Source organism: Rhagoletis pomonella, unplaced genomic scaffold (assembly GCF_013731165.1).
Source record: "Rhagoletis pomonella isolate Grant_MI unplaced genomic scaffold, Rhpom_1.0 Rhpom_scaffold_00003, whole genome shotgun sequence".
Taxonomy (NCBI): Eukaryota; Metazoa; Arthropoda; class Insecta; order Diptera; family Tephritidae; genus Rhagoletis; species Rhagoletis pomonella.
The window spans coordinates 77,940,790-77,968,096 of record NW_023458557.1 but is presented as its reverse complement, the minus strand read 5'-3'; the positions used below and the strand labels follow the sequence as shown (position 1 = coordinate 77,968,096).

Genomic DNA, 27,307 nt, shown 5'->3' with positions numbered 1-27,307 from the left:
AAAATGTAAGCGTTCTAAATCATTACATTTTATAGTATTTGAATTGCCATTTTAGGTCATAATTTTTCTGGCCAAAATTTTCAAACACTACAGGTTGCATAACATCCAGTCTAGCGCGTCGTCGCTGGCCATCGTAAGAAAAAAAAGCCGTAATATGGCCTAAATATCATATAAAAATCTTTCTAAAATGAGACCAAATCAATTATATAATTCACTAATATAGTTTCGGTTGTTGAACTCTTCTTAAATAAACGGCAAAATGGCAACACAAATTAATTTTCCCACAAACTTCAAATCTACACACACTGCAATAAATACCAGGCGCTCATATCCATATGTGTAATATGTACATACATATAATCGCACTTATGTTCGTGCGTGTGACTTTGTTCTTACCCTGTGACGATCGGATCGGTACTAGAGAAGTTAGAGCCAAGACTAGTGCGCGTTAATTCTATCTTTCGAATGCTAGCAACTGGCGAATTTAACAATGCGATGTCCTAAGAAGGGTCAATTGCCTCCGCTGCAAAAAAAAAGTAACATGATTTTTTCAGAGTCTTTTTAGTTTTCCCATGGACGCGATTTTAATTTATTTTCAAAGAAATGTGTTTCCAATTTGAAATCAAATTTGTTCGAAAGAATGTATGCAATTCAAACTGAGCATTTGAAAACACGTTTAATACCTTTGACTGTGGCTGAGTGTGCACAGATGCTTGCTTTTACTGGTTGTTTTAATACAAACTATGAAGAAGCATCTGTGAAGTGCAGAATGAAAGAGTATTTGAATGAAATATGCGCTAAACAAATATTAATTTGAAATATACAAGCCCCCACTGCATTATTTTTTCGATAGTTCCGATTTAGTTCTAAATTCCTTACATTCCATAGAGATTTCTGATGGAACGTTTTTTGTTCTGTGGGACTTAAAACATTTTCTGTGACTGTTTTGTTCGAACTTTTAGAAAAGGATGCATTTCTAATTGTTCTTTTGTCCTTGCATTAAAATATAATTTTGTAGAAAAAGGGGACATATGTAGCAGCTACTTTCACCCTTTCCAAGCTATATGTTGATTTAAAAACTGAAATTAAATAGTTTCTTAAAATTACCACATTTCGCTGCTTTTGAATTGGCAGGGATCTAGTTACTATCACACTAGTTCGTTATTGGTGATAAAGATCTAGTACGGAACTAGAAATTTGTCCCACTAGTTCAGAGTTTCCCTGCTGGGTAACGTATGTTCATACGTATGTATGTATGTATGTGCAGTACGCCATGCTCCAACCAACCTCCATCGCTGTGCTCCACTTCACAGTTATGTTGAGTGTGTGAGTGAGTAGCCTACTTGCAATGCAGCTGTTTTGATTGGCCAACACTTTGTTGCGGGTAACCAATGAGCAAACAGCTTTGTGCTATACAAATGCTACATATTATGCCACTAGCCATTGTGAGTAAGAGCTAGTCAAGTTATTGAATCATGGTCAAGTTGTATTTGCAGTGCGAACATGCCAGGGTAGTTTGATAAGTCAGTGACTTTTTATACTTCCCTTGTAGTTACTTTAGTTCGTTTAATGCTAGAGACACACATCAAATTAAGGCATATTGAACAGGTATAGTAGTAGTATAGCAGCTGTTGTGTTTTTTTTTTTAAATTTATTAAGGTGATGTTAGGTACTAGATATTTTTGTCTCTACACTAGTATCTACATTAGAATGTCAGCCAATACGAAATGGCATAACTTTAGGATGTCAACAAAACGAAATGACAAAAATGATCTCCTACCTATTTTCTTTCGTTTTGACAGTACAAAAAAGCAATAACAAAATACACGGGATTTTTACTTGCGCCTTGTGCCGAAAATTCTAAATTATCAAAACGTATTTGTATGTGAAACCTTTTTTCATAAAAAAACGATTGAAACCCGACCTTTGTAGCGTTCGCTAAACTCAGGAGCATGGCCATGATTCAATAATGAAAGGTTTTGTAAGAAAAACTTTCTCTCGCTCTAATTTTATCAATGACACTCCCACCATACTCCTAAAAACAAAAACAGTGATATTTCTTTTCCAAATATCTTTGCAAGTTTTAAGAACATTTTTAAATTGTTAGTAGTGAAATTTTTACTTTTTAAATTTGAAGAAATGTTTGTTCTTCATTCGCTGGCGCCAACAAGACAAAATGTGTGAGCATCGTTGGACTACAGAAATTCAATGTAGGCTAAAGAGACGAAATTCTCTTAAATGCCGAAATATATTTGTCGATATTCGTGGAGACCTCTTGATTCTGCCAAGTCGCTGTAAAGTAAAGCATGCAATGGTTTTGGTAAATGAGCCAACGAAGGTATTTAGGTATTGTCCTCCACAACACACTCCTGGTGTCTCCGAATGAGGCTTTGATGCAATATAATATTGCCAAACCGCATCCATAGGCCCAATCGTCACACGACAGCTCGGTTTAGTCAATGGCGCGATGTATGTAATTGCACACTTAAAAGGTTTACGCACGAGGCGAATGTTGGCTGGCGGGCGACCAACTTTGTTGAAAGCGATTACTTGAAAGTAGAATGCAAAGTTGAACAATGCAAACGCCTTTTTATGGCGAATATTTTTATATTTTTTTTATATTTTGATATTTTTAATCATTCAAATTTTTTTTTCGGGCAACCCGGCGAATGGTTAATATTCTGACAGTTGTATAGTCTCCCCAGAATATTGAAAGTGCGACATCAAAGAATTCGAATTACCATATTCGAAACAATCGAGCCATATCCGCGAAGGAAACGTAAGCTCCAAATTTTTTTATTTGCCGTTTTTTTTTTGTTTAATAAATACTGCATATTTTCCACAAACAAATAGCTTCTTCATATCCATCATCTGTCAAACAAATACAACAAAAAAAAAGCTGAAAGTGGACCATCCATTCTCGAGTTATGCGCCATCTGACGTACGCGAGTTTGGTATATACATAGAAATATTTATTTTCAATAACAATCGGGCTTGTTTAAATTAAATAATTAAATCAAATTCGTTTTTGTTTTAAAATACCACCATTCACTATTATCCACACCTTTTTATGGAATTTAGCTCCCATTTTAGGAAGTGTGATTGAATTCTTCCCCTTTTTCCCCTGCTTCCATAAACCATCCCTGTGGGTGGGAGTGCCAAATTTTAGAAAAAAGCTACTTACAAAACCTTTAATAATTGAATCATGAGCATGGCGCAATAAACAGTTGAAGTAATAAAACCGCTTTCCCACTTTATGTTCTGTCATTCGGCTATCTGAGTGATTCCCAAAGTGGTCCAGGTGTCAACGGGAGACTCGACAGGGTTCTACGTTGGCATGGAAAAAATGTGGGGGTCCCCGAGTTGTAAGTGGGGGTCCACGAAAATGTATCTGGTTTCGATAGTAAATAACCAAAATGGTTGCTTCATAGCCTATTTATTTAACTTTAATTTTTTTGAGTGGTGTATAGTGCTCTTGACGCACTGGTGAGTTTACCGCCACTTTGTGTCATTATACGTGGGGAAGCCTTAAAGACCACCTGCAGACTAAAAAGAAACGAATATTGGTATAACACTGAGTGAGGCGATGCGGAAATCGCCGGCGGCTGATATTTGAGCACTTGTGTATTTTCAATGCTGCAGGATAGTACGCCACCATTACCTTTGTTGAAGAGATTCTAGAGAGACAGTTTCCTGAGGGGGACTGCTGGTTTAATTCCAGCACTGAGCCCGCACTCGTACATTGTCGAATCTTCACTGATGGCTCCAAAACTGACTCAGGGTCAGGATCTGGAGTATGTTTCGAAGTTAATGGGAATAAGCTTAACTTCTTCTCTATGGAAATATGCTTCGGTATCCCAGACTGAGGTATTTGCAATCCCCAAAGCCATAGACTACGTGGTGGAAAATAGGTGGAGGTGAAAGAATTTAGGTGTCTACAGGTACAGCCAAGCTGCACTTATGGCATTGGCCAGTCCACTATCTAAGTACTTCCAAACTAGTTCGGCAATGCAAGTCTCGACTAAATTATGTTGCTTTACTCTGGGTGCCGGGCAACTCGGGAGTGCAATGAGACATCTGACCCTTTGGCCACAGTTGGCTTAGACCAGGCATTCCTGGTTCCGCAACCAGTTATAGCACTGTCCACTTCGACCATCGAAGCCACCATCAGAAACTGGGTAGATACTCCGCTCAGCAATGACTGGGAGCCATCGAGTGGATGCAGGTGGGTAAAACTCATGTTGCCTTCAGTCTCATAAGGTCTATCTAGTTTTTTCCTCTCACTGAGACGACGGAACTGCTGACTGGTCACTTCACTGTGATAGGCGTAAATGACAACTCCATTTGCCCATCCTGCTTTGAAGAGGATGAGACGGTGGAACACTTCTTGAGCTTCTTGCTTGCTTGTTTGTTTATCATCGATTTATCTAGATTCGGTCTTTACTTTATTTTGTCAGCTTCTCAATTTGAAGTATGGCGTAAAAAGCTTTGCAGTTTTGTTGTTTCAAGTTTTGTGTTTTGGAAATGCGAGTGCCGAATATTTTTCGCATCACTTTAAAACTCGGAGCGATAAAAATAAAAATGATGCCACCAACACAAATAAACTATTTGACGAATACATCAAATGCAAATTAATGAGTGAGCCGAACATGTGAGGAGTTTATTTAGTGCTCTTAAAAAAATATAACTCCCCAGAGCGAGATAGCTCTCTCATGGCTTTACGAGGTCTGTTTTTGAAAACTTGCAAGTGTGTAATCACATTATTTTAATAAATAGAACGCAAGAACATATCTTATTTTTATTTTTGGCATTTCGAATATAGTTTTGGAACTCACCCGGGTTAGAAATTTACATCGTTAGCTTTAATCTTCACATTTTTTTGATGACCTTTGGGAATATGTTAGAAATGAGCATCAGGGGGTCCACCGAAACCAGTAAAATTTTGAAAGAGGTCTATGAGAAAAAATAAGTTTGTGAACCTCTGGGCTACCTTATACAAAATTTATTACTTCACCTGATATAATTTAGCTAACGGACCTTTAACCGGCAAATATATTCCGAAGGCCTTCATGCTACAAATTTCTTCGTTAAACATGTGAATCGTTTTCGTATGGAAAATATCGCGCACAACGATGTTTTTCCAATGGTTTTTATACCGAGGCTTAACTGTATTTTTTACACCCCATTTGCATCAAGTAATAATTGAATTGAATTGACAACTTCGTGAATTTCCTGATTTCAAACCTGAAGAAATGGCTCGGCGGTAAAATAATTAAGTGGTTAACGCTGAAACAAAATCTCTCCCAAATAATAGGAACTTCAGTTGAGTTGACAGTGGCTGAAATGGTATTAAAGATGGCAATAGACAACTGAAAACTGGCAATCCTATATTGGCAACATCATTTTTTGTATTTACCGCGGAAATTAGGATTGAGAAAATTAAATTATTTTTAACCGACTTCCAAAAATGGAGGAGGTTATCAGTTCGTCGGAATATTTTTTTTTTGTTTTTATGTATGTTACCGCATAACTTTGGACCGATTTCGATAATTCTGCATCGGAAAGGTAGTGTTTCAGAGGTTGTCCCGTACTAATCCGGTTTAGATCCAATCATCGGATCATGAGATATATATATATATACATATATATATTTTTATATGAGAATTGAAGCCGGTTTTTTTTTTGCTAAAAATTACTTGTTTCTACTGTTTCTGCAGCTTTTTTAGACCCCTATTATGGTTCAGATCTTTGTAGGATGCGGTTTTGTCTTCCGACGTCTGTTTTCTACCAAATCTCGAGGCAGCCGCAAAAAGAGGAAAGAACCTTAATGGTTTCAGTGAAGCCACGCAATGTCCAACCAGTCTTAACTAACCTTCGAACCTAAAAATGATTATGTTGAGGAAGTAAAAAAATACTTATTTAACTGCCCTCGTAGCTTTGTGCCATGAGTTAAAATCGGGAGCGGCAAATTTTAGGATTTTATGAAAGAGCTGAATCTCTTTTTGTAAAAGATAACTTTAAAATTAGTAGTCTACTTGTCCTGCTACGCGGAAAAGTTACCGTTTAGAGTTCATGAAGTTTGCCAGACAGAGAAATTCCTGCTTAAATTTTCTCGTTTTTGTGAATTTTGAAAAACATTTTCTTTCATAAAAAAGTTTACCATTTTTTTATACACTTGATATGTGTACTAATTTTGTTGTCTCTAAGTGTGCAAAAGCAGTAATTAAAAATACATTTTCGTTTTAAATTTTCACTTTATTTATAGTTAAAAAAAAAATATACACATTTAAGTACATTTTTAACATACACAAAAAATAGTTACGATTTCAGTACGATTTTCATTTGCAATGAAGTACATAAGCAGATATATAATTTTTTATTCGCTTATTGCTTAAATATTGTGTGAATATTTTAAATTATTTTATAAGTATGTATGTATGTGTATCTAATGCGCAAATTTTAAATAAAATGCTACAGTAAATTTATTGCAGTTTAAGAAAATTAAATGTTTATATTCAATATTCATATAGTAAATACTAGCATATTTCCGACAACTGCCAGCGTATAGCTGTTGCTAAGTGCACTTTGTTTTTGCTTTCTTCTTCTTCTTCTTCTTCTTTCATACAAATAAATGCGCTACTCCAACTTCCTTTATGCACTTTAATATACATACATACATATTTATGTATGCATGCATTGCATTTTTGGATAAATAAAATAGTTTATAAATAAAATAATTCTATAGCTAACTTGTTGTGTATAGCCTAAAATTGCAATACATTTTAATAAATATTCGTTTAGTTTTAACAAGAAAAAGAAAAATAAAACGAAAAGATGAAAAACAAATTCCCGCATAAATTTTTAGTACATCGAATGATGAAAGCTTAAAACAATACAATTTCGAAAAGATAACTTTGAATAGCTGAGTTTGCGTGCAGCTACTTAACAATAAAGTTTAGCTCGTAAGTACGATTTATTATTTTTATTTTTTTTTTTCAAAAATAATAAAATTTCTTACAAAATGTGTTATTATTCTGTTTTCAAACATCATCACCAACCATCGAAATTTTGTATGTTCTCTTTCGATAATTGTTTCTTCACTTAGTTGTTCAATTTCTAATTTTCATCATTCTCATTTCTTTTCGCTAGTTAAAAACTATTTATTTCTAATAACTAATTTGCTCGTATAGTGCGATTTTTGTTCATATTCGTTAACATAAGTGATATATATGAAGTTAATAGATCATCCATTTTGTAGCCCAACGATGTTTCACACAGCAGCTTAGAGCCGCGCACCAAATTACCGATTGTCATGTGGAAGTAGGTATTGCCAGAGGACCAATTGGATATGCGCGTGAATGGATGCGTGATTAAAATGTCCTGAAAGTAGGTAAAAAGAAAATTAAAACTCTAAATTTTATGCGAATAATTAATAAAAAAAATTAATTTACCTTGGTCACGGGATGTATGAGGCTGACGCCATGTTTGTTGATTGCAATTAGCAGCATTTCTGGGTAATTTGGCTCGGTTGTTTGTTTAACCTCGAAAAAGGCGGAACCGAATGTGGGCCATCTAAAAAGAAGAAAGCAAGAAAAAATTGAAATGAAATTTTGATAACCGTTATTATAAAAAGTCGCATCACATTATGAAATATCATCGCATCATAACAAATTATATCTCATTCTATTTCCACAGCTCATGACGCTGTCTTATATCTGATGACTTAACGTGATTTGACTTCGTTTCCATAATTTTACATCAAAGAAAATACCCCACTTCCAGCATCTTGTGACATTAACCTCACAATCAATAACTTGCCACATCACATCATACCACATTTTGTCACATGAACTTATACATATTACACTAAAACAACCATAGTCACAATAACGCACCTGTATACGATCTTCAAAAATGCCACTTTGGCATCCTCCGAGGTCATGCCGCCATCCTGGTTGTATGAAGCCACAATGGCACGCTTCCATTCGCTGGTGCTTTGCATTTTCATTATATCGGAAGGTATCAGCTCGCGCAGCATTTGTCTGAAAGATAAACAAACATTTTCACATACGCTACAGTCACTCGTAACTTTCCACACTTACGGTATGGCCTGCAGCTCCTGCTTGTTCTCTCCATAGCGCACGCGGAAAACGAGCGCAGCCAATTTGGCCGCCTCCTCGCGCGAACACTTATGATAGCCGCGTAACAATTTCGGCAACTCTTGATGATAGTGGAATATCAGATCGGCATTGCGATCCTTGCCCGGCACAGTGTTGGTCCAAAGTTTCTTCATGAAGAATACCTGATAGGTGAATTGTGGATTTGAGCCATCGCGTATCGGGCGCGCTTTCTTAATCCAATCAGTCAAATGACGCACAAAGTCAAAAAAGAAATCACCCTCCGGCACTGAGATCACCTTATCGGCAATCTTGACAAAGAGCGAGAAACCTTCGCTGGTGCGCAGCGATAAGCGCTGTGAGATATTGTGGCAGAAGTCTTTTGCGCGCGTCGATGAATCCACCTCGAACGCTTCGTCGGTGTCGTCGGGAAAGTAGACTTTATGGAAAATTTGTGTGGTTTTGTGCTGTATCGCCTCGACCTCCACCTGATGCGGCGGATACTTGCGTTGGCCGTTGCGTATAGTTTTCTGTAAGCGATGCATGGAATCCTGCGAGATGGGATGACGGCGCGTACGCAAGAACATCATGAGCTCCTTGAGTAAGCCCTGTGAACAGGCAAAGAGACCGGTCGCCAGCCACATCAACTCCCAGCCACGCTCCTCTGAAATGCGATTGCGATTATCCGTCAGTTGTTTCATGATTTGGCAGTAGATTTCGTCGCGCAGAATTTCATGCTTGAGGGGACCATCGAAAATGTGATCGGTGATCTCGTTGCCCATGCGCGGCCGCTTCGACGGCAAATCGCCCATATACTTTAGTATGGCAGCGAATGCAAAACAGGCCTCTTCGGCGAGCTCCTCTTTGCTCTGCAACTTACGCAACAGCGGCGCCTTGATGGGATCACGCGAATAGCGCCAAATCTCATCAGCGCGCTTTGAGCTGAGCGTGAGCGTCTTCGACATAGTGCGCTTTGGCGGCAAACGGAAGTGGTCCATGGCGTATTCCATTAGTGTGTGTGGGCGATCGCGCGCTTCGGGCACACCATTTGAAACCATACTTAAGCGACGGCCATGATGTGCCTCCTCAACGTTGAACAGTGCCAGTATGTCTTGTGGTGGCTTCGTGAGTGTGGGTAGCACATAAACGGTTTCCGCAGGAAAGTCGCCACGCTCTTGCGAGCGATCGCAGCGACCAATGCACCAGCCGTTGTTGAGCACAGATTCACCGCACGACTCGTCCTCGAGTATGATGAGATCGCCTTTGAGAAATGAGAGGAAGCTCGAACCGTCTGAGGGCGCGCGATAATCCTGAATGGCGATCACGTAGTGGGAGCTGCAAGAGAATATAAATAATTGAAATACCTTGAAATAGCACTTCGAAAGCGCTGCTTACCGCTTTTTTAGCCCGTCCAGGAAGTACACCACCAAATCTCTAATGTCCTCCGCATTCGGGCTCTGGAAAGTGAATTCCTCACCGCGCACGGTGGACAAACTGAAAGTCTGCGTAAAAACTTTGTTTGTCTTCTGACTGGACACTGCCGTGATCTCCGGGAAGCTCAGCTCCAGTAGCACCTGCTCCTGATCGTCCACTACATATACACCCGTCCAGTTCACCGCAATGATCACATCATTCTTCGGCAAATTCGGCCCCGAGTTACGATAGGCCTCGTAGAAACGCGAGAAGAGCAGCGGCCATTTCAATTTCGCATAGCTCACAATGTCCTCTTTTATTTTCAACGCCGCCACTTTGTCGCGCACATAATAGGACTTCTTGTAGGCCTGCAACACCAACGCTGCCCAACGCTCGATCGCTTTTTCAATGCCTGTTAAACAGAAGTCTGGTATGAAGTTGGGCAGCAGCGTGAACAGCCGCTCCATGGACATATCCGTCCCGTACTCGATGAAGTACTGTTGAGCGGCAATCATTGCCAAATCGTCTTCCTTGTCGCAGCGATATTCGCCGAACTTGACGCCACGCACCACCTGCTGATAGATGAGATTTGTGGCGACCTGATCCTGTGTAGGGTCGTGCCAGGGCGCAAAGATCTCTTTGCGAAAGAAGAGACGCCACGGCGCGTTGCGCTCCTGCGCACCCTGCTCCTTCGCATATTGTTCACACTGCGATATTGCGTCCATGACGTGATCACCGCCGCTGCCAAGCGATGAAACTTTGTCGAAGAGCGCGATGTAGAGCGAGAAGCCAAATTGATCCTTGAGCGTAATTTTATCGGATAATTGATTGCACAGCTCACGCGCTGTGGTAGCCGAGTCGGCGAGTAGTGTTTTCGTATTACCATCCATGAAAGTAATCGGCAGCATTATTGGTTTCTTCGACTTTGTCGCTTGCAACTCCAGCCAAGACGGTGGTTGATTGCGCGTGCCATTGTTGAAAGTGCGTTTGAGACGCTCCTCGCAGTATGGCGCATAGCCGGGCGGTCCCTCGCGTATGAAGGCGCGCAAGTAGTTAACGAACTTTTCAGAGGGTGCAAAACAGCCGACGCAAAGTGAGAGCAGTATCCAGCCGCGTGCATGCGAGGATTTGAGCGGATTGTTGGTGAGTTGCTTGCATATTTGACAATAGATTTCATCGCGCAGCTCGGCGCGCAATATGCCATGCCCGATGATGAAATGCAATTTCTCCAAGTTGGAGGTAGGGCGCGATTGCAGCCAGGATTGATAACTGTCGGCGGTGTACTCCTCGTCTTGCAGTCGCCGACGCACATCTTCGCCGAGTTTATTCTTGCGTTTCAGCGTGAGCGAGACGAGTTTGTGGCGTATGGAGCGCGGCTTTTGCTTGAGGAATGCTTCGGGGTCCAGACCCATCAATTGTGCTTCTTGGAATTCCTGGTAGGAAAAAGAATACGGAATTTAGTTTTTAATTTTGCATGCGAGCCTTAATTGCGCCTACCTTACTCCTGATGAAATTGCGACCCAGCGTGGCTGTGACTTTCGACATAACAGAGGTGGTGTCCATGCGGTCCATTGTGTGATACTTGGGCTCGGGCATATCGCCCGTGAAACGCAAAATAGTTATCCAGAGCGCTTGCGCAGCCAGTTGATCGCCTTGCGTATGCAGCGGCAGCAGCGGATGCTTCAGCGCCTTCTTCGAGTATTGATGCGTCACGTTGCCTTGGAAGTAGGTGGCGGCGAATTTCTGGAACTTGAACTCCGATAGGTCCTCCTCATCTTCGGATACGTGCATTGGGGCAATTATATCCTGAAGATGAAAAAAGTCAATTTAATAGAATAGAATTATCATAGATTACATAAAAAATATATAAATGCCACGCACGTCGTTATTCATGGTGTTGTTCGGCAAATCGTTGAAGACCGACGTCTCTCGTCCACCATGCGGCGTTGGCGCTTCACTGCTCGAATCAGGCAGAAAGTCGAACATAGCCTCCACCAATTTACTATCATCTACTGGCTCATCCTGCTTGCGCGCTGCATCGTTTATGATATTCTTCTTCACCTCCACGCGTCTACGCTCCTCAATCTCCTTCTCCATCTCGCGTCGTTCCAACTCATGCAGCCGGTCACGGTAGTGCTGTTCGGCAATCTCACGCGCATGCTTGTTACCTTTATGCATCAGCTCCTGCTCCTCCAGCTTGCGCAAGTGTAAAACCTCCGCAAACTGCTTGTACTCCTCGCGCAGCTTCTTGTACTTGCGCACCGCAATCATGCGTCGCGCATGCGACTGTATCTTTATGATTGCCCACATTTTGTGTCCATATTCGCGTCGCACCAAGTAGCCACGCGCATGCGCCTGCAGTCCAACAATGTGGCCACGCAAGTGCCGAAAGCGATGTGACAATACACGCGAGCGTATAAGCGCCTGCAAGCGCATGTAGCCCACGCGCATCTGGCGATAACGCTGACGCTGCGCATAGCCCTTCCAAAAGCGTTGTATGGTGATAACAGCAGCGCGCATGCGCAAATAACGACGCCGATATACCCAACCGCGTATGCTGCGCTGCAGTATTAGTATCTTGCGCGTGAGCACACGATCGCGTTCCTGCTCAAGAAAGAGGTCATGCGCGTCTTTGAGGAAGACCTTTGTATTGCCTAGCTGATAATCGGATTTGCCAAGCACAGTGGCGCATATGCGCGCGGTGGCCGATCGGCATTCGGTGCGATGCGCTGGCGGTACGCCCGGTATGAGAAAGCGATAGCGCTCAACAAAATCTCGAAAGCCATGGCGTATGGGGTAGCCAGCGCGACGTATGCGTATCGTTTCCATCATGCCGGAATAGCGCAGCTGGCGGCAGCATAGGCCACGATCGAACAGCATTGGCCTTTTCATCTCATTCGGTTTGATGCAGCGTATGAAGAAGGGCTGGCAGGTGCTGAGCGTCTTCATCAGCGCGTCCAAGCTTTTGCGAAATTGCGTTGACAAAGTGGGCGTGCGCTTGCGCGTCTCAGCACCCATTTCTATATCCGGATTGAATATTTGGCGCAAGAATTTATTCGAGCTCTGGCTAACTAAGTGCAACAAATCGGGGCTGAAGGTGTCGCGATTTTTGTCCAAGAAGCCGCTCGTATCATAAAACACCACACCAGCGAAGTGATTCAAACCGAAGCTCGTGTTAATATCTGACTTCGGTTTCAAGTAGTTCTTATGCGCGCCGTGCGTTTTATGCAGCTTCGCCAACATCGTGTGATCGGTGCCCTTGGGAAAGCGGGCCTCCTCATCAATCAGTGCCATAATATTCAGCTGCTTGATGGCAATCAAATCGAGCGCATCCTGATTGTCCACAAATTCGATGTGCTGCCAATTGATTGCCTCATGATTGTACTCCTCCTGCTCCAGCTTGAAAATGTGTTGCACGAAGAATTGCTGCAAATTCTCGTTGGCATAATTAATGCAAAATTGCTCAAAACTATTCTGATCAAAGTTCTCAAAACCGAAAATATCCAGCACGCCAATTGCGTTACGCGAAGTGCCGCGCGGCTTAAAGATAGCCGAGTTGATTTTGCGTACAATATGCACAAACATTCTGCCGTAAATGCCTTTTACGAAGGCGTCGCGCACGTCAACCGACTGATCGCGGGACAGCGTTGAAACTACTGTCTCGCCATGCGCGAAAAGTGTACGACGCGTCAATGCATCAATTAGCGGCTGCATGGGAAGGCCGAGTAAAGCAGCAACGCGCTCCACATTTATGTGTTCGGGTATTTCGGTTGCATCCAGATTATCGACAACGGTCGCCTTGTATCGTATGTTGCCGCAGTGTAGGAGTGCTGCGAGCAGCTTAATGATTTCCCAAATCTCCTGATCGGAAAAGAGCAGCACTTTCATGGCGGAGCGTATGTCTGAAAACTCAGCGGCATCGTCGCGACCCTCGCACGTAATGCAATCGCCGCCGGTGAGATATCTGTGTGGAAGAAAAGAGGGAGTGAGAAATATTTTCGCAAAGAAAGTGAATGCCAAGTTTCAATATTCAAATAAATTACACAAATAGTCTGCAGCTGCAGCCCTTTGAATATTACTGAATATAAATATATTTTCTGAGTTACTCGGAATATTCCTTAATAATTGCGCAGGCTATACCGGGCATTTGAAATTATCTTTTTAGTTCAATTTAAAATACAATCTTTCGGGGTATACTGCTGTTAGCATAACTATCGAAACTGTTATTGACATACTTATCGATTCGTTAACTAGATATCCGTTTTTTTTTACCGGTAATGTATCGTTATAACTATCAATTAATTTGTATACTAGAACCCACTGTTACCGAAACTATTATATACACTATTAACGATGCGTTTATCGATGTGGCTGTAATTTAGTTTTTTTGCGTTGCGCTAGCCACCAAAATTTTTACCGACAGCGTTATCGACTTATCGCTTCTACATTTATCGAAATTACTACCGGTTTTTCGGTTCGTTTACACACGCACACTTAAGTACGTATGTATGGTTACAAAAATATGTCAAAGCAAAAATGCATATTAATCGATATCGACATTATTATCGATAAAGCGCTATCGAAATCAATTTTAACGGTAATATGTTTCGATGTCGTCAACCAAATCGTTTTGTATTCGGATTTTTTCATGAATTTTATTCGATATCGGCATTATTATCGATAAAGAGTTATCGAAATCGATTTTGGCGGTAATGTTATTCGATGCCGTCAACAAAATCGATTTGTATTCGGATTTTTTCGTGTTCATATTCGCATCCGTTTTCCTTAGCCAAGCAAACTGCAGCGATCGTACCAGCGAATATCGGTGACGAGATTTGAATCAATGAAGTTAAAGAATGGGAAGAATCCCAAATACCTTTCCGCTATAATCATTTTTACGGATTTCGAATAGTATTGAATTAGATGAGGAAGGGTTTTTTGTGAACCAATTATAATATACATAGCTCCAGAAGAAATATTGACAACTAGAGCTACACGAGTAACCAGAAAAGGAAAGACTTGGCTGGGGGCGGTCACAGGTGCCTGACATAAGGCTAGGTACAAAATTTCTTACATTTCCATCGCGCATTGAAAATCTTTTGGGACGTTAAGGAAAAACGTGAATAGCGAGTTTACCCAGTGCAGGTTCAGCTTGTATTGTCTCGAAGATGTTCCTACATGCAGACTAGAAGCTTCTAAATTGCATCCAAAGTACATTTTGGTAAATACGGTTTTTCTATTTCACTCCACGATACACAAAAAACGTTATGAGAAACCCAATTCTTCAGCGCAGCTACTCACTTATAATCAGCGGCATTTCCCAAATCCAAACGTCTCTTCTCCTCGCCCGACAGCCCAGCCAAAAGGCAATAAAATACATGGTAATTACGTTCGCTATGATTTTGCGAAACTATTCGAGATTTCTCCAAGAGATATTGTTCGATTTTGGCGCCTTCGATGACACCACTCGAGCTGAAGTGTATATCGATGTATTTGCCAAAGCTGCAAAATAACAAAGAGACCTTAGGGAAAATTTTTCCTCAATAATTCAGCTTAGAATTTACCGCGACGAGTTGTCATTGCGCACCGTCTTCGCATTGCCGAATGCTTCGAGTATTGGATTCGCTTCAAGTATTTGTTGCTCGATCCACGAGTGTTTGCCACTTATTGCAGCCAAATATTGCAATATCAATTTTGTGCTCTCAGTCTTGCCGGCGCCCGATTCACCCGAAATGACAATACATTGATCCTGACGATAGCGTTTCATATGCGCATACGCATTGTCACCAATGGCGAAAATGTGTGGTGGCAATTCGCCGATCTTGCGCTCTTTATACAACTTGATTTGATCGGCGGTGTAGATGGGTAGAATTTGATAGGGATTAACAGCAACCAAAATTGAGCCGGTGTAAGTCTGTAAAAGGAGATAAATGGGAGTTTAATGAAGCTTATATAGTTAGATATTTTTATGTAGTTGAAGGTTTTTTTGCCTCATATTTACTCACATATATCAAGTTCTCCTTGTAACGTATTAGTAAGTTTCGCAATATGCCCGCCTCGTGCAGATCACCCAACGATATCATATCCTCCACACCCTGCACCGAGGAGGCGTGCATCGCCTTGATGCGCCGTTCGGGCGATAGCCAAATTTCATTGCCATCATCGTCGCGTACCTGTATGCGTCTACCTTCGGCCGATATGACACGAGCGCCAATGGCTACATCGAATTCCCTACCCGATGCGGGTTCTATCCAGATGTAGTCACCCTGTTGGTGGTAAGAAATACAAAAAGAACGTGATTATTTAAAAATATGTATAATAATAGCTAATAAAATCCCAATTGTGCACCATAAAAAGCATAGGCAATTAATAGAAGAAATGCAGTATACAAATGACTTTTTAAGCCTTGCTGTACGAGAGATATTATTAATGAATATTGGTCAATTGGAGTGTATACTACCAGAAAAGAAATCAAATCTTTTAGGGCGTTGCGCCTTCTCTCAGTTTTTTTTTTTTTTTTTTTATAAGCAAATGGTGCGCCTAAAAGTATGCAACGCAATCTGCTTAAGCGACAGCTTTTACTATTTGTTTATTATTTCATTCGACTTCTTAGCTCATTTTTTGTAATTCTCACTCTGTATAAAAAATAATAGGTCGAATCCAAAATTTTAAGGCTAGAGCAGCGTTCTTCCTATTAAAGATTTTTTCTATTTCAGGGTAAGACTCATCCCATTTGGGTCACTAGCAAAAACTATCGGTTAATTTACCAGACTCCATACGTAATATAAGTTATCTTATCTAACTTTTCTGTGGCTTATCAAACGCATAGTGGATTTGATAAGATAATATACTCTATGAGAACTGTAGAACAGACACCGCAAATGAAGATAATTCCATTGCAATTTTTTTAAACCGATTGGACCCAAGTATTCTGTGTCTTTCTCGTCTCGACCACTTATCTTAATTACGGAGAGAGCCTGAGCATTTCTAAAAAAAAATAATAATAATAATTGCGACATGGTAAAAAGGGTGCATATCTACTCAGTTAGTAGAGCACCACTCCTGTCGCTGGCATGACTAGTTACAAGCTCGAAAATAGGAGACTGCAGGGCGGTGTTAAACTCAATGGACGAGTAATTGGGTTTCACAGCAGAGACATCGTGCTATCATGTTGAAGCAATCAACAGAGAAGTGCAACCGAAATGCAAATAAATGGCTGAAACAAAACTGGCCGTAAGATAGAACTTCGACAGGGTATAAGTGGCTAAACCACTCAAAATCAACAGACCTTCTAAATAGGTATCCGCAATGAAAGGTGAACTCGAGCGGAATGAGAGATGAAATCAGATCCAAGATTCCTACCTTCCAGCTCAACAGAGATGACATAGGTACGATGACAAACTTTGAGTCAAAATTCAGGACTGAACTAGGCAACAAAGCGATCTGGAATGAGACAATCTTAGAGAACACCTTCAAAGATGGTTCAGTGATGGCTGAAAAATTGACGAAGGGATAGGAGCAGGAATTTGTGGCCCTAGCGCCAAGCTCTCCATTCCCCTGGCTAACTATTCTAGTATATTTCAAGCGGAGGTTTACGCCATAAGCGCTTGTGCGGAAATATTTCTGCAGTGATAATCAAGAAGGAGCACATTGTCATCTGCAGCGACAGCCAGGCTGCATTAAAAGCCTCATGTGAGGTTGAATCAACTTTCTCAACCGTTTCATCTAATCCTATCTCAGATTCCTTTTAAGCACACTCGTTTGCTTTCTTATTTCCTGAAATAGCACAATGTCTCGGGAGCCAGTAGAGATTGTGAAGAGCTTGTAGAGACCAGCTTTGCCGCCATGTCAAATGCATGTACGTATATCTCCCTGGAAATCGCAACAGTGATCTGGGTGTATATAGGCCACTCACAGACCTAATTGCAGAGAGAAAACGCCACACCTTCTCCCTATGAGCGTCCGTGAAAATGGGAATTTAGAACAATATTAATCCCTGAGTCACTTCGAAGCCCATTTCCGTGAGCGGATGATTACAGCTAAATACTGTACTAAACCTCCACTCTGTTGAGGCTGGTGGCCTTCAATGAAAATAAGAAACATTTGAGGTTCCAGACGAAAACAGTCAAAGGTTCAGAGGTTTGCGGGCGCTACTAAAGTATTTGGCACCTAAAACTAACCCGAATGTAAGAAGCGGTAAGGGAGTTTTTTTTTTTATAAAAAACGGAATGCGAGCAATGAAAACCACTATTTGCCAATACACACACACAACGCCACTAAACGCTTCACTAACTTTCAACAATTAATGTTGACGCGTTTTTAAACGTTGCGCGCCACATTTTTATGTTTGGTTTTTTGTTTTTTTTTGTATTTTGTTGAATTTTCATTTTGATCATAATTCCAACTAAATACTATGCGCTCTTTATTTAATGGTTACCCCAGAATGTACTTGATTTTATTATTTACAGTTGCACACCAAAATGAATTAAATAAGTATGTAAGTAATTACAGTATCGGTCATATCGTTAGCACCACAATTTGAAAGTGATATTGTTTGCAACTTATGTTTATTTATTTCTTTTTAACAATTTTCAATTAAAGCACAGTTCATTGTCTAGCAAAACCAATGTAAAATGTATAGCAAAATTTAAAAAAAGTTCTAAAAATTTCCATCCAAACTTCAAACTGAGAAAAATGGGAAGTGTTAGAATTTTTTTAAGTATACAGTTTTATAGCCCATTCAGTTTGAGTGCAATATGCAAGTTTCACGTGGCTAAATATTACCGTTGATTTCCCAGAATTAGTCGTTGTAGCACTTGCCTCCATATAACGAATAAACACAAATAATTTTATGTGGAAGAAAACCGCAACACCTACTAAATACAAGAAATTCTAAAAAATCAACGATAATTTTTTGCCACTTGAAACTTGCTTTCTAACGCTTTTGAGAAAAAAGTTTGAAATTTGGATGAAAATTTGTTGAATTTTTTCTAGTTTTCTACAAAGTTTTAAGTTAATTTTAATGAAAATTCTTAAAAATAAATAAATAAATATAAGTGGCAAACAATATCACTTTGAAATTGGGGTACTAATGTTATGACTGATACTGTATGCAGCTGTGTATGCGTTTGTGTGCGCCCGAATGGGTACAACATGTGCCCAGAGGTGGTACATTAACCCTGCCATGAATTTGAACAATGCAAAGACAGCAAAAAACAAACTTTAAAAAAAGTCTGTCAGTCAGGCAGCCATGCAAGGCATTGTGTGAGTTGCTGTTGGCAACAACAACTGATGTGGGGTATTGGGCTGCTATTTTTGCGGACGTGGTTCTTATTACTACCGCGTACCACCACCGACGCTAGTTACGTTATAAGCCAACTGAAATGGTATTCATAACAATAATTACAACGATCGCTAAAACTACCACTTTTGTAGTGTGCCATTGATGTCAGGGGAGGGGCTATAAGTAGACATAATATGTACTACTGGTATTCATGTTTGTTGTACGAGATCTCGATGTTGACATATCTATATGAATGGAGTTATTATATGGCTTCAATTGAAATTGTTTATTTAATTAATAAGCAAATGGATGTATTTTTTGGGTTCAAAAACCAAACTTTTGATATATTCTCGACTTCATCGGCAATATCTTCAAGTGGCAAGTAGCGCTAGAAACACCGCAGTTGGAAACACAGAATAAAACTTTTGCATGAAGGAGAAATTTAGTAATTAATTCTGGACTGGAGTAGACGGAAAGCTACAACCTCAAACAGTTACAATTTTTTCTGTGAGGCTCTTACTACAGCTTTGTGCTCCGCTGGGCTACGCCCATTCGCGTGGTCCACGGATTTAGTCAAATGGCAAGTCAGGCTGGGTCTATTTTCTGTGTATTCTACGCCAATTTATGCTTGCAATCTATTTCCAATATAACCCTGGCTTGCTCTAATGATCAACGCTACTTACGTACGAAAGCCAGGAGCTACATACATATCTGCTCCCAATCAAAGCCGTTCCGGGATGATAATAGTTGGCTTATTGAAAGATTTACGACCTGTAATTCAAGATTCTACATCATTCTATATTCGAAGCGCTAAAATTCAAAACCGAACGTTACTGAGGTATAATAGCGGCCTTGCAGTTCAGAGTTTTTACGCGGTGTCCGCCTACGTTCTGCATTTAATTACCGACCTTAGGAGAGATATAAATCTCTTGAACATAGCCAATATCAAGTTGCTTATTAGCTACCCAACCGAACATAAACACCTGCCCGCTCCCGTGCACTGGATTGAGCTTACCGCAGACTGCCGCATTTTGCTTGAAGATGAAGAGATGTCGGAGCACACTATGTGTGATTTTCCAGCATTAACCAAACTAAGACTGCAATACTTCAGTTCTTCCACAGTCTATGCCTTTAAGGTTAGGAATTCGTCTACCAAGAAACTTTCAGCTTTTATAAGGGAGGCTAATAACATCAACATCAAAACACAAAAGATCTTCTTGGCCGTGGTGACCTTTGTTTCAGTTGCACCCAAAAAAATTACCTTACATTACCAGGGCAATTCCGGCAACTGTCTTTCAACTCACCGCAGCCTTTCGAAAGACAGAAGCCTTTTGCAAGATAATTGTCAATTCTGGCAGCCATCTTGAAAGCTCTTTACTGTCTTTAGAAAGACTAATTGAAAGATCTGCTAACGACGAGGTCTTAGCGTTATGCTGTTCGCCTTTTGGCATTAAGTTTTAAAAGAAAGAAGTTTAATTCAAAATATATAAATATCTATAATTCTTTTTAAAACACTAAAAATGAATAAAGAAACGAAAATTAAATTAGAAAAAGAAATTAATAAAAAATAAGGAAATAGCACTTAAAAATTAACTGAGATTAAAAATATTTTTATGTAAAAAAAATAAAAAATAATTATTAAAAAATTTTAATAAGATGGTCAAAATTAAATGGAAAAAATATATACATATATTTTTCTTGTTAAAACAATAAAATCTAAAAACTAAAAGAATTTGAAATTAACAAAAGGGTAATAAATTAAATTTATGAAAAGAAAAATAAACTAAATAAACGTCTAAAAAGTAAATGAAATTAAAAAAACTACTTTTACTTTTTACACAATAAAAAAATAATAAAAAATTATAGGAAAATTAAAAAAAAACTAAAGAAAAAAATATTTTAAATAGAAAAAAACAAGTTCTTAAAAATTAAATGAAATTAAAAAAATAACTCCCAAACCATTAAAGAAAATTTAATAAAAAAGAAATTGAAAAGTTTCTAAAAAATAAATTAAATTAAAAAGCATGTCTTCTTTTTTGAAATAAAAAACCGGAAAATTGAATTAAAATAAGAAAAAATTTTTATATAAAAAAAAAAAAATAAAAATTGCCACGCCTGTGCCTTGCCCACTCAGCCATTGCGGCTGTTGGAGTGACGCGAGCTAAATGATGTACAAGTGCTTTCTCTTAAAAGAGCTTTGCACCACGATAGGTAAAAAAAGTCTTCTGTTCATTGGGTAATCTGAAATTTGCCTCCTGTGCGTCTCGCCTTAACCATCTCCAATCGGGACCAAAATTTATATGCGATATCTGCATCGACGTAGGGCTGAGGCTTGGAAATCTGATGTAAAAATTTGCTTCCTACATTTAAAGACCAGCCTAATGTATATACATACATACATATGTACATATGTAGCAATCGATAAGCTGCTTATATGAAAATTATACGCGCATAGTAACTGGAGGAGGCGATTTTATATATAAAAAGCTAAAATATATAAGCCTGCGCTCCTCAAATAAATTTTGAAATGCATATTTTGTTGTAATTGTTATTCTAACACAGTCGGTCCATGTACTAGAGACTTTGCTCTTTTTTTACATTTACTGCCATTTTTTATTGCTGGTTTCTCTACGCGTCGCGTTGAAGTACTCCGTTGCGCCACGGATGTTCCCCATACAGTACGCTCACGACGCATCGCTTTTGTTATTGTTACTGGCGCGCAAGAGGAACTCACTTAAGCGTGACAAAAAGCATCCGTTCGCTCCCATTTTTCATGCCGCGCTTTGTATTTTTTGTTCTTTTGCCAACGTTATTCCGCTGTGAAGCCCATGTGCCAAGCGGCAGCTGCTAGACGCATAAAGTCGCGTCGCGGTCGAACTTCAAAGCGCATAAATAGCGTACTGTTAGTGTCGCGTACGCTTTCATAACAAGTAACTTTACCATTACCATTGCCAACGCCGCACCGCTGACCGGCCAACTTTATGTTTTTTTCTTTTTGTTTTTATATGAAAAGCAGCATTTCAAGCAGTGCGCTCGCTTAATTGATAGAGACTGAGCGCGCGGCATAAAACGTTTAACACCCGTGCAGTTAAAACGAGTGCGCTATCGTCACCCCACCCTGCTGCGTTCGCCATGATTTTATTTTAAAATTTGTTTGTCACGGTTCATTACTTGCGAGCGCGTCGCTTTTGTTTTATTGTTGTGGTTCAACTCAGGATGCTTTGCCTTCAACTGTCGCAAATCACTTGCAACTGCCTCTATAGTTGCTCTAGTAGTAGTAGTAGGTGCACATGCGCCTCGACAGTATAGCCCACTTTATGACAAGATAGTACTCTCAGTAAATGCCATTACGTTTGCTTGGTGGTTTTTGCTGCTTCTGCTATGGGCTGTCAATCTGTTGATTGGCTTAAAAAAAAATATTGCAGTTGTTATTGTTTACGGTCGTGGTTGGCATTGTTGGCGCTGTATATGTACTTAAACATATACACATATGATGATGTAATAACCGTGACCTGAATCTTATGTCAGGTGTAACGTTCCATGTTTGCGGTCGAAATGGCTTGGCACTTTGGCGCTTTTGTAAATAGTATTATTATGATTTTAATCTTTTTTGTAGCTATACTTAACTGAGCTTGACTCCAATGTGGCGTCGGATTACGTATGGTACAAATATGGATATCTAAATAGTACATATTTACATATGTACATGTACAATACATATGTATATGCATGAATATAAAACAAATATGGAGCGTGCATGCTCAGATACATATATATTCGCAGATTTCATAATACAACTTGAGAAGCCATGAAATCAGCGCGAATTTGGCGACCTTTGGTTGGTTGGATGGATGAGGAATTACAAGTGATATGCAAGCTGATAAAACAAAAGCCAATTGCTTATCGTCAAGTGGTATTAGCTGTTGAGTTAAGATGGAGTCAGGTGGCCGGAGGTGAAGTAAGGTGAGCACTATAACATAATATAAAACATCCTAATCTTCAGATATATCTTTGACTCTTTTTTTTTGTATATCTACCTTTACATCTTTATCCGTTTCTTTATTTTTATTTTTTATCTATGCCTTTGTCTTCATGTTTACCTGTTTTTTCATCTTTGTCTGGGTCTTTGTTTTTATCAAATTTTTTTCTTTGTCTTTCTTTTCATCTTTGTCTTTGTTTTCGTTCTTCTCTTGCTTTTTGTTTTTGCATTTGTCTTTGCCTTTGTGTTTGTTTTAATCTTAGACACATTCTTTATATTAACCAGTGTTACCGTTTTGATCCATTTACTTCAAAAGTGATAAGTGTTTGTGCAACTTTTCAGAAGATACTTTATTTTTTTTTTTCGCTCATTTCGCGAGATACGTACATAAATTTTCCGCGTAATAAAAATTTTGATACATTACAAAGAGAAAATATATACATACATGTGTATGCAGTCGCAGCTTTTAAGATTTGATCGAAAATATTAAACGTTTTGCGGTAAAAATAAGCTTTTTGAATTTACCTTGCTTGCCTCATACATAGCTATGCGGCTCCAATTTTAAAATTGATCCAATATAAAGGAGAGATAGACTTTCATTACAAACTGCTGAGAAAATAACGAGGCGTATTCATGGTCAAAATAAAGTGGACACTGAAGGTAGTTTCATCTTTTTGGCATAATTTTCAACGAGTTTAACGTTTAATTTTATAATCAGCGTAACTGATCACCAGTTAATAGTTTTAAGTACATATGTATATATTGTATTCAAGTTTCTCTCGCTGTATCTAAGATATTTTTCTTCATGTACATCAGTGATGCCTAAGAGAGCTTTTACTCTGTGCGCGTCCATATAAAAAGTATAGAGAGCTTTGAAGAGTTCCGCCCACGGGCGCTATTTTTGAGCATCACTAATGTACATACATTTGTATGTGTACGAATGGGCATTACATGATTTTTTTTTGTTTATTGGCAATTTTTTGTTTTTTTACGATAAATTTTTTCATTATGTCGCGGCAACACTGATCTTAACTCATTTTCATTTTCATCTTCCACTGCACCGTCGGACTCATCCTCAGATTCGGCTTTCTTTTCATCTTCCTCTTGATCTGGACTTAGCATGTGGCAACCCTTTTCAAAACCTTAAACCAAATTTCACATCTATAGGTCAAGCGCATAAATTTTGAGTTGTAAAGAGCCAGTCAAAAGGGAAGAACCCGCCTGCATATCAGAACAACAACCAAAGTGAAAATATCCTAACTGTTAAAGCAAAAATAATAGCCACTTAGAGAAAAGTACTAATAAATACATATGTATGTGTAGACAATTTAATTCGTGGAAATAATGGGTAAGGCGTCCTCAAGTGGGCACCGAATTTACCAACATTAATATTTTTCAATAATATTCAGGCAGCGCCGAGTTTTGTAGTCGCGTGGCTTGTTGACTTCTTGCGTAAGAAAGAAAATCACGTTTCAATGGTTCCACTTTTATTTCTCAAGCTCGAATTTCGCATGCCCGCGGGCATTCATTACAACCAAACTATATCGAAATGCACGCATTTTTTCATAGATAAATGCAGAAATGTTTATTACATATGTAAGTTGTTGTTAAACATTTTCGTCCACGAGGCGCAGAAATTGCTTAAAGTTCAATCAAAAAAAAAAAAAAAAAAAAAAAAATGATTGAAAAGCAAAAACAAAATATTTTTGTAACGCAAATAATTTCATTGTATAGTTTAATGTTTCTTAAATCTGCACCCAAAAATTTTTTTCATTCCGACACTTTCAAAGAAAAATAAAAACTTCCAAAACTTTGCAAAAATTTTCAATTGTTGATTAAAAAAGAACTATTTGGAATTTTGCAACAAAAATTACAAAAATGTACTGTTCGACTACAAAACTCGGCGCTGCCGGAATATCATTGAAAAATATTAATGTTCGTAAATTCGGTGCCCACTTGAGGAAGCCTTAACCAATGCAAAAAGATGCAAAGGCACGAGATATAATGCAGTGTGGATAAAAAGTGAAGAATTGCATGAATCACATACAAATGTGTATACATACATTTTTTACAAGAACAAAGCAGTTTAAATTTATAACATTTTCATACATTTTAAGATGCTTACATATGAATGCTTATACGTATGTACAATTATATGCATTGTATGTAATTATGCAGCTTATAAATCTTGCAACTGCAAGCATTACAAAATGTAGTACAAAGTTTACCTTGCACTTCAGTCAGCAAAAAAAATTATAACAAGAGAAGAACATAAATATACGGGTATACTATTGTACTGAGAATGGCAAAAAAAAAAATATATTAACACTTGAGAGCAGCAATTATTTTTACATTTCCATTTAACATTGCAAGCATTCTTTAATGGAGATCTTAGACTAAAAACTCTGACTGACTGGGGGGTTGAAGGTTAAAAACGGATTGTAGAAGATAGTTAGTAGTTTAAGACAGGAAATATTGGAGGTAAATATTTAAAAAAAAAAAAAAAACGCCGCTGCGTATGAGTAATTTTTGAAGTGAAATTTTTTTAGCGGCGGTTAGTTGGTTGGGTGTAAATTGGCAAATTCAACGGCAATTGCACACGGAAATGGTGCAACGGAAATGGTGCAACGGAAACGGTTGGGGCTGAAACAAGTGGTTCTTGAGTGTATGCACATGGAATGAATTTAACAAAAACTTGCTAATAAAAGGATAAAGAATAACATTTAGAAAAAAACCAATACAAGAATGAAAGAAAAGGGGAGTACGTACGTAGATAAAGAAAAGGATAAAGGCAACGGCAAAAATAAAAACAAAAACAAAGATGCGTAAAGATAAGGGCAAAAATTAAGAGCAAGGTAAATTTTAACACTTAACTTAAGTGAAGGGGATTATGTAGATGAAGAAGAGTATAAACACAAAAGTAATAAAAACAAAGATAAATATAAAGAAAGATGAGGATGAGGATACCGATAAAAGTAAAGATGAAGATAGAGGAAGAGCGATTAAAGTAAAGGTAATTATAGAGAAAAGGATATAGATGGATACACAGAGATATTTTTATCGATTTTCTAAACGATTTTGTTATAAATTTTTTTATCGATTTTGTGATCGATATTTTTATCCATTTTCTAATCGATTTTGCTACCAATATTACTATCGATTTTGCTATCGAAATTTGTAACGATTTTGGTATCGATATTTTTAACGATTTTGTTATCGATTGTTTATCGATTATTTATCGACTTTGTTATCGATTTTGTTATCGATATTTTTATCGATTTTCTAAACGATTTTTATTACCGATTTTATTATCGATTTTGTTATCGATATTTTTATTGGTTTTGTTATCGATATTTTGTTGGATGTTATTATCGAACTTGTTATCGACAGAGTATAAAGATAAAGAAAACAGAATAACATATACATTTATTTATTAGAACGAACAGGGGTAGAGGTAGGGATCTAAGGCCTCTATGCAGCTCTCAAGAAAAGCAAAAACTCCATATAAAATGACGTACAAGAAATGGCTAAGAAATTTTCTTGAGTCAAATTTCCTTAAGGCAGTACGCAGTTCTTAAGAAATTTACTACGCTTTCTACTACGGTTTTCTAAAGTTTTTTGTGAAAAAAGAGCACAAGGGAACCCAGGTTTGCAACAGAAATATATGCCCGTTCCATTATTTCTTGAGGAAAGAGTGAGGCAACAGGCTGTGAGGTATCAAAAATGTCAAAATTCCTTGGACACACACGCGAAATAATGGCAATTTTTTCTTGACCGTTTTCTTGAGAGCTGCATCTCTATAGAAAAAAGACAAACAATTTTAACCATAAGCAAAAGCAGACGTATATTGGTTATGAGACACGTAAGTTTCACTTCTCCAGTGTGGCCCAGGCGCACTTACTTTTTTTATGTATTTAGGTACTTTAAAACATGAAGCAATTGTGTAATTATTTAATAAAAATTTGAATCAATACTTACTCGTGTTACAATCACCATTATTGAACTTCATTGACCAATTTTAGCGTAAAATATTCGAAATTTTCCAAATAAGGTAGAGGAAAAATTTAAATGCGACTACTGGCTGAAAAGAAAGAAGAAAACGGAACATGAGAATGGTATTCCACAATGGACACTGGGAAATAAATTAAAAATGTTGAGCGAATAAAATGCGTTAACATAAAACATAAGATTCAAAATATACAACCAAAATATATCAAATAAAAAAAAACAACAACAAAAATTTTAAACCCAAAAAAAAAAAAAAAAAAAATAAAACAAGAATTAGTTAGTTAGATAAAAACACCGAAAAAATAAGATCTAAAAACAAAACACAAAAAAATAATTAAACAAAGAAAAACAAAACGAATAAAATAAAAACTAAAAAATAATTTTATGTAAATTTTTAAAATTAATACTAATACAAAAAGACAAATTTTATAAAAATTCACTTTAGTGAAAAAATGTTTTGTAAAAATTTTTATAACTTAAAAATGTTTCACTTATCATATTTTGAGC

The 27,307-nt window shown here is 38.3% G+C and overlaps 1 protein-coding gene across 1 annotated transcript; it reads right to left on the bottom strand.

The window, feature by feature from the left end:
* Positions 1-6,985: 6,985 nt before the first annotated feature.
* Positions 6,986-26,858, bottom strand: LOC118735567 (myosin-VIIa). The gene is made up of 11 exons (XM_036465377.1): positions 26,771-26,858; positions 15,536-15,796; positions 15,095-15,444; positions 14,832-15,032; positions 11,412-13,494; positions 11,028-11,336; positions 9,513-10,963; positions 8,103-9,452; positions 7,896-8,042; positions 7,452-7,572; positions 6,986-7,380 (listed from the first exon to the last, which is right to left on the bottom strand). The coding sequence occupies exons 1-11, from the start codon at positions 26,786-26,788 to the stop codon at positions 7,174-7,176; spliced, it is 6,498 nt and encodes a 2,165-aa protein (XP_036321270.1). The 5' UTR covers positions 26,789-26,858; the 3' UTR covers positions 6,986-7,173.
* Between the last annotated feature and the right edge of the window lie 449 nt (positions 26,859-27,307).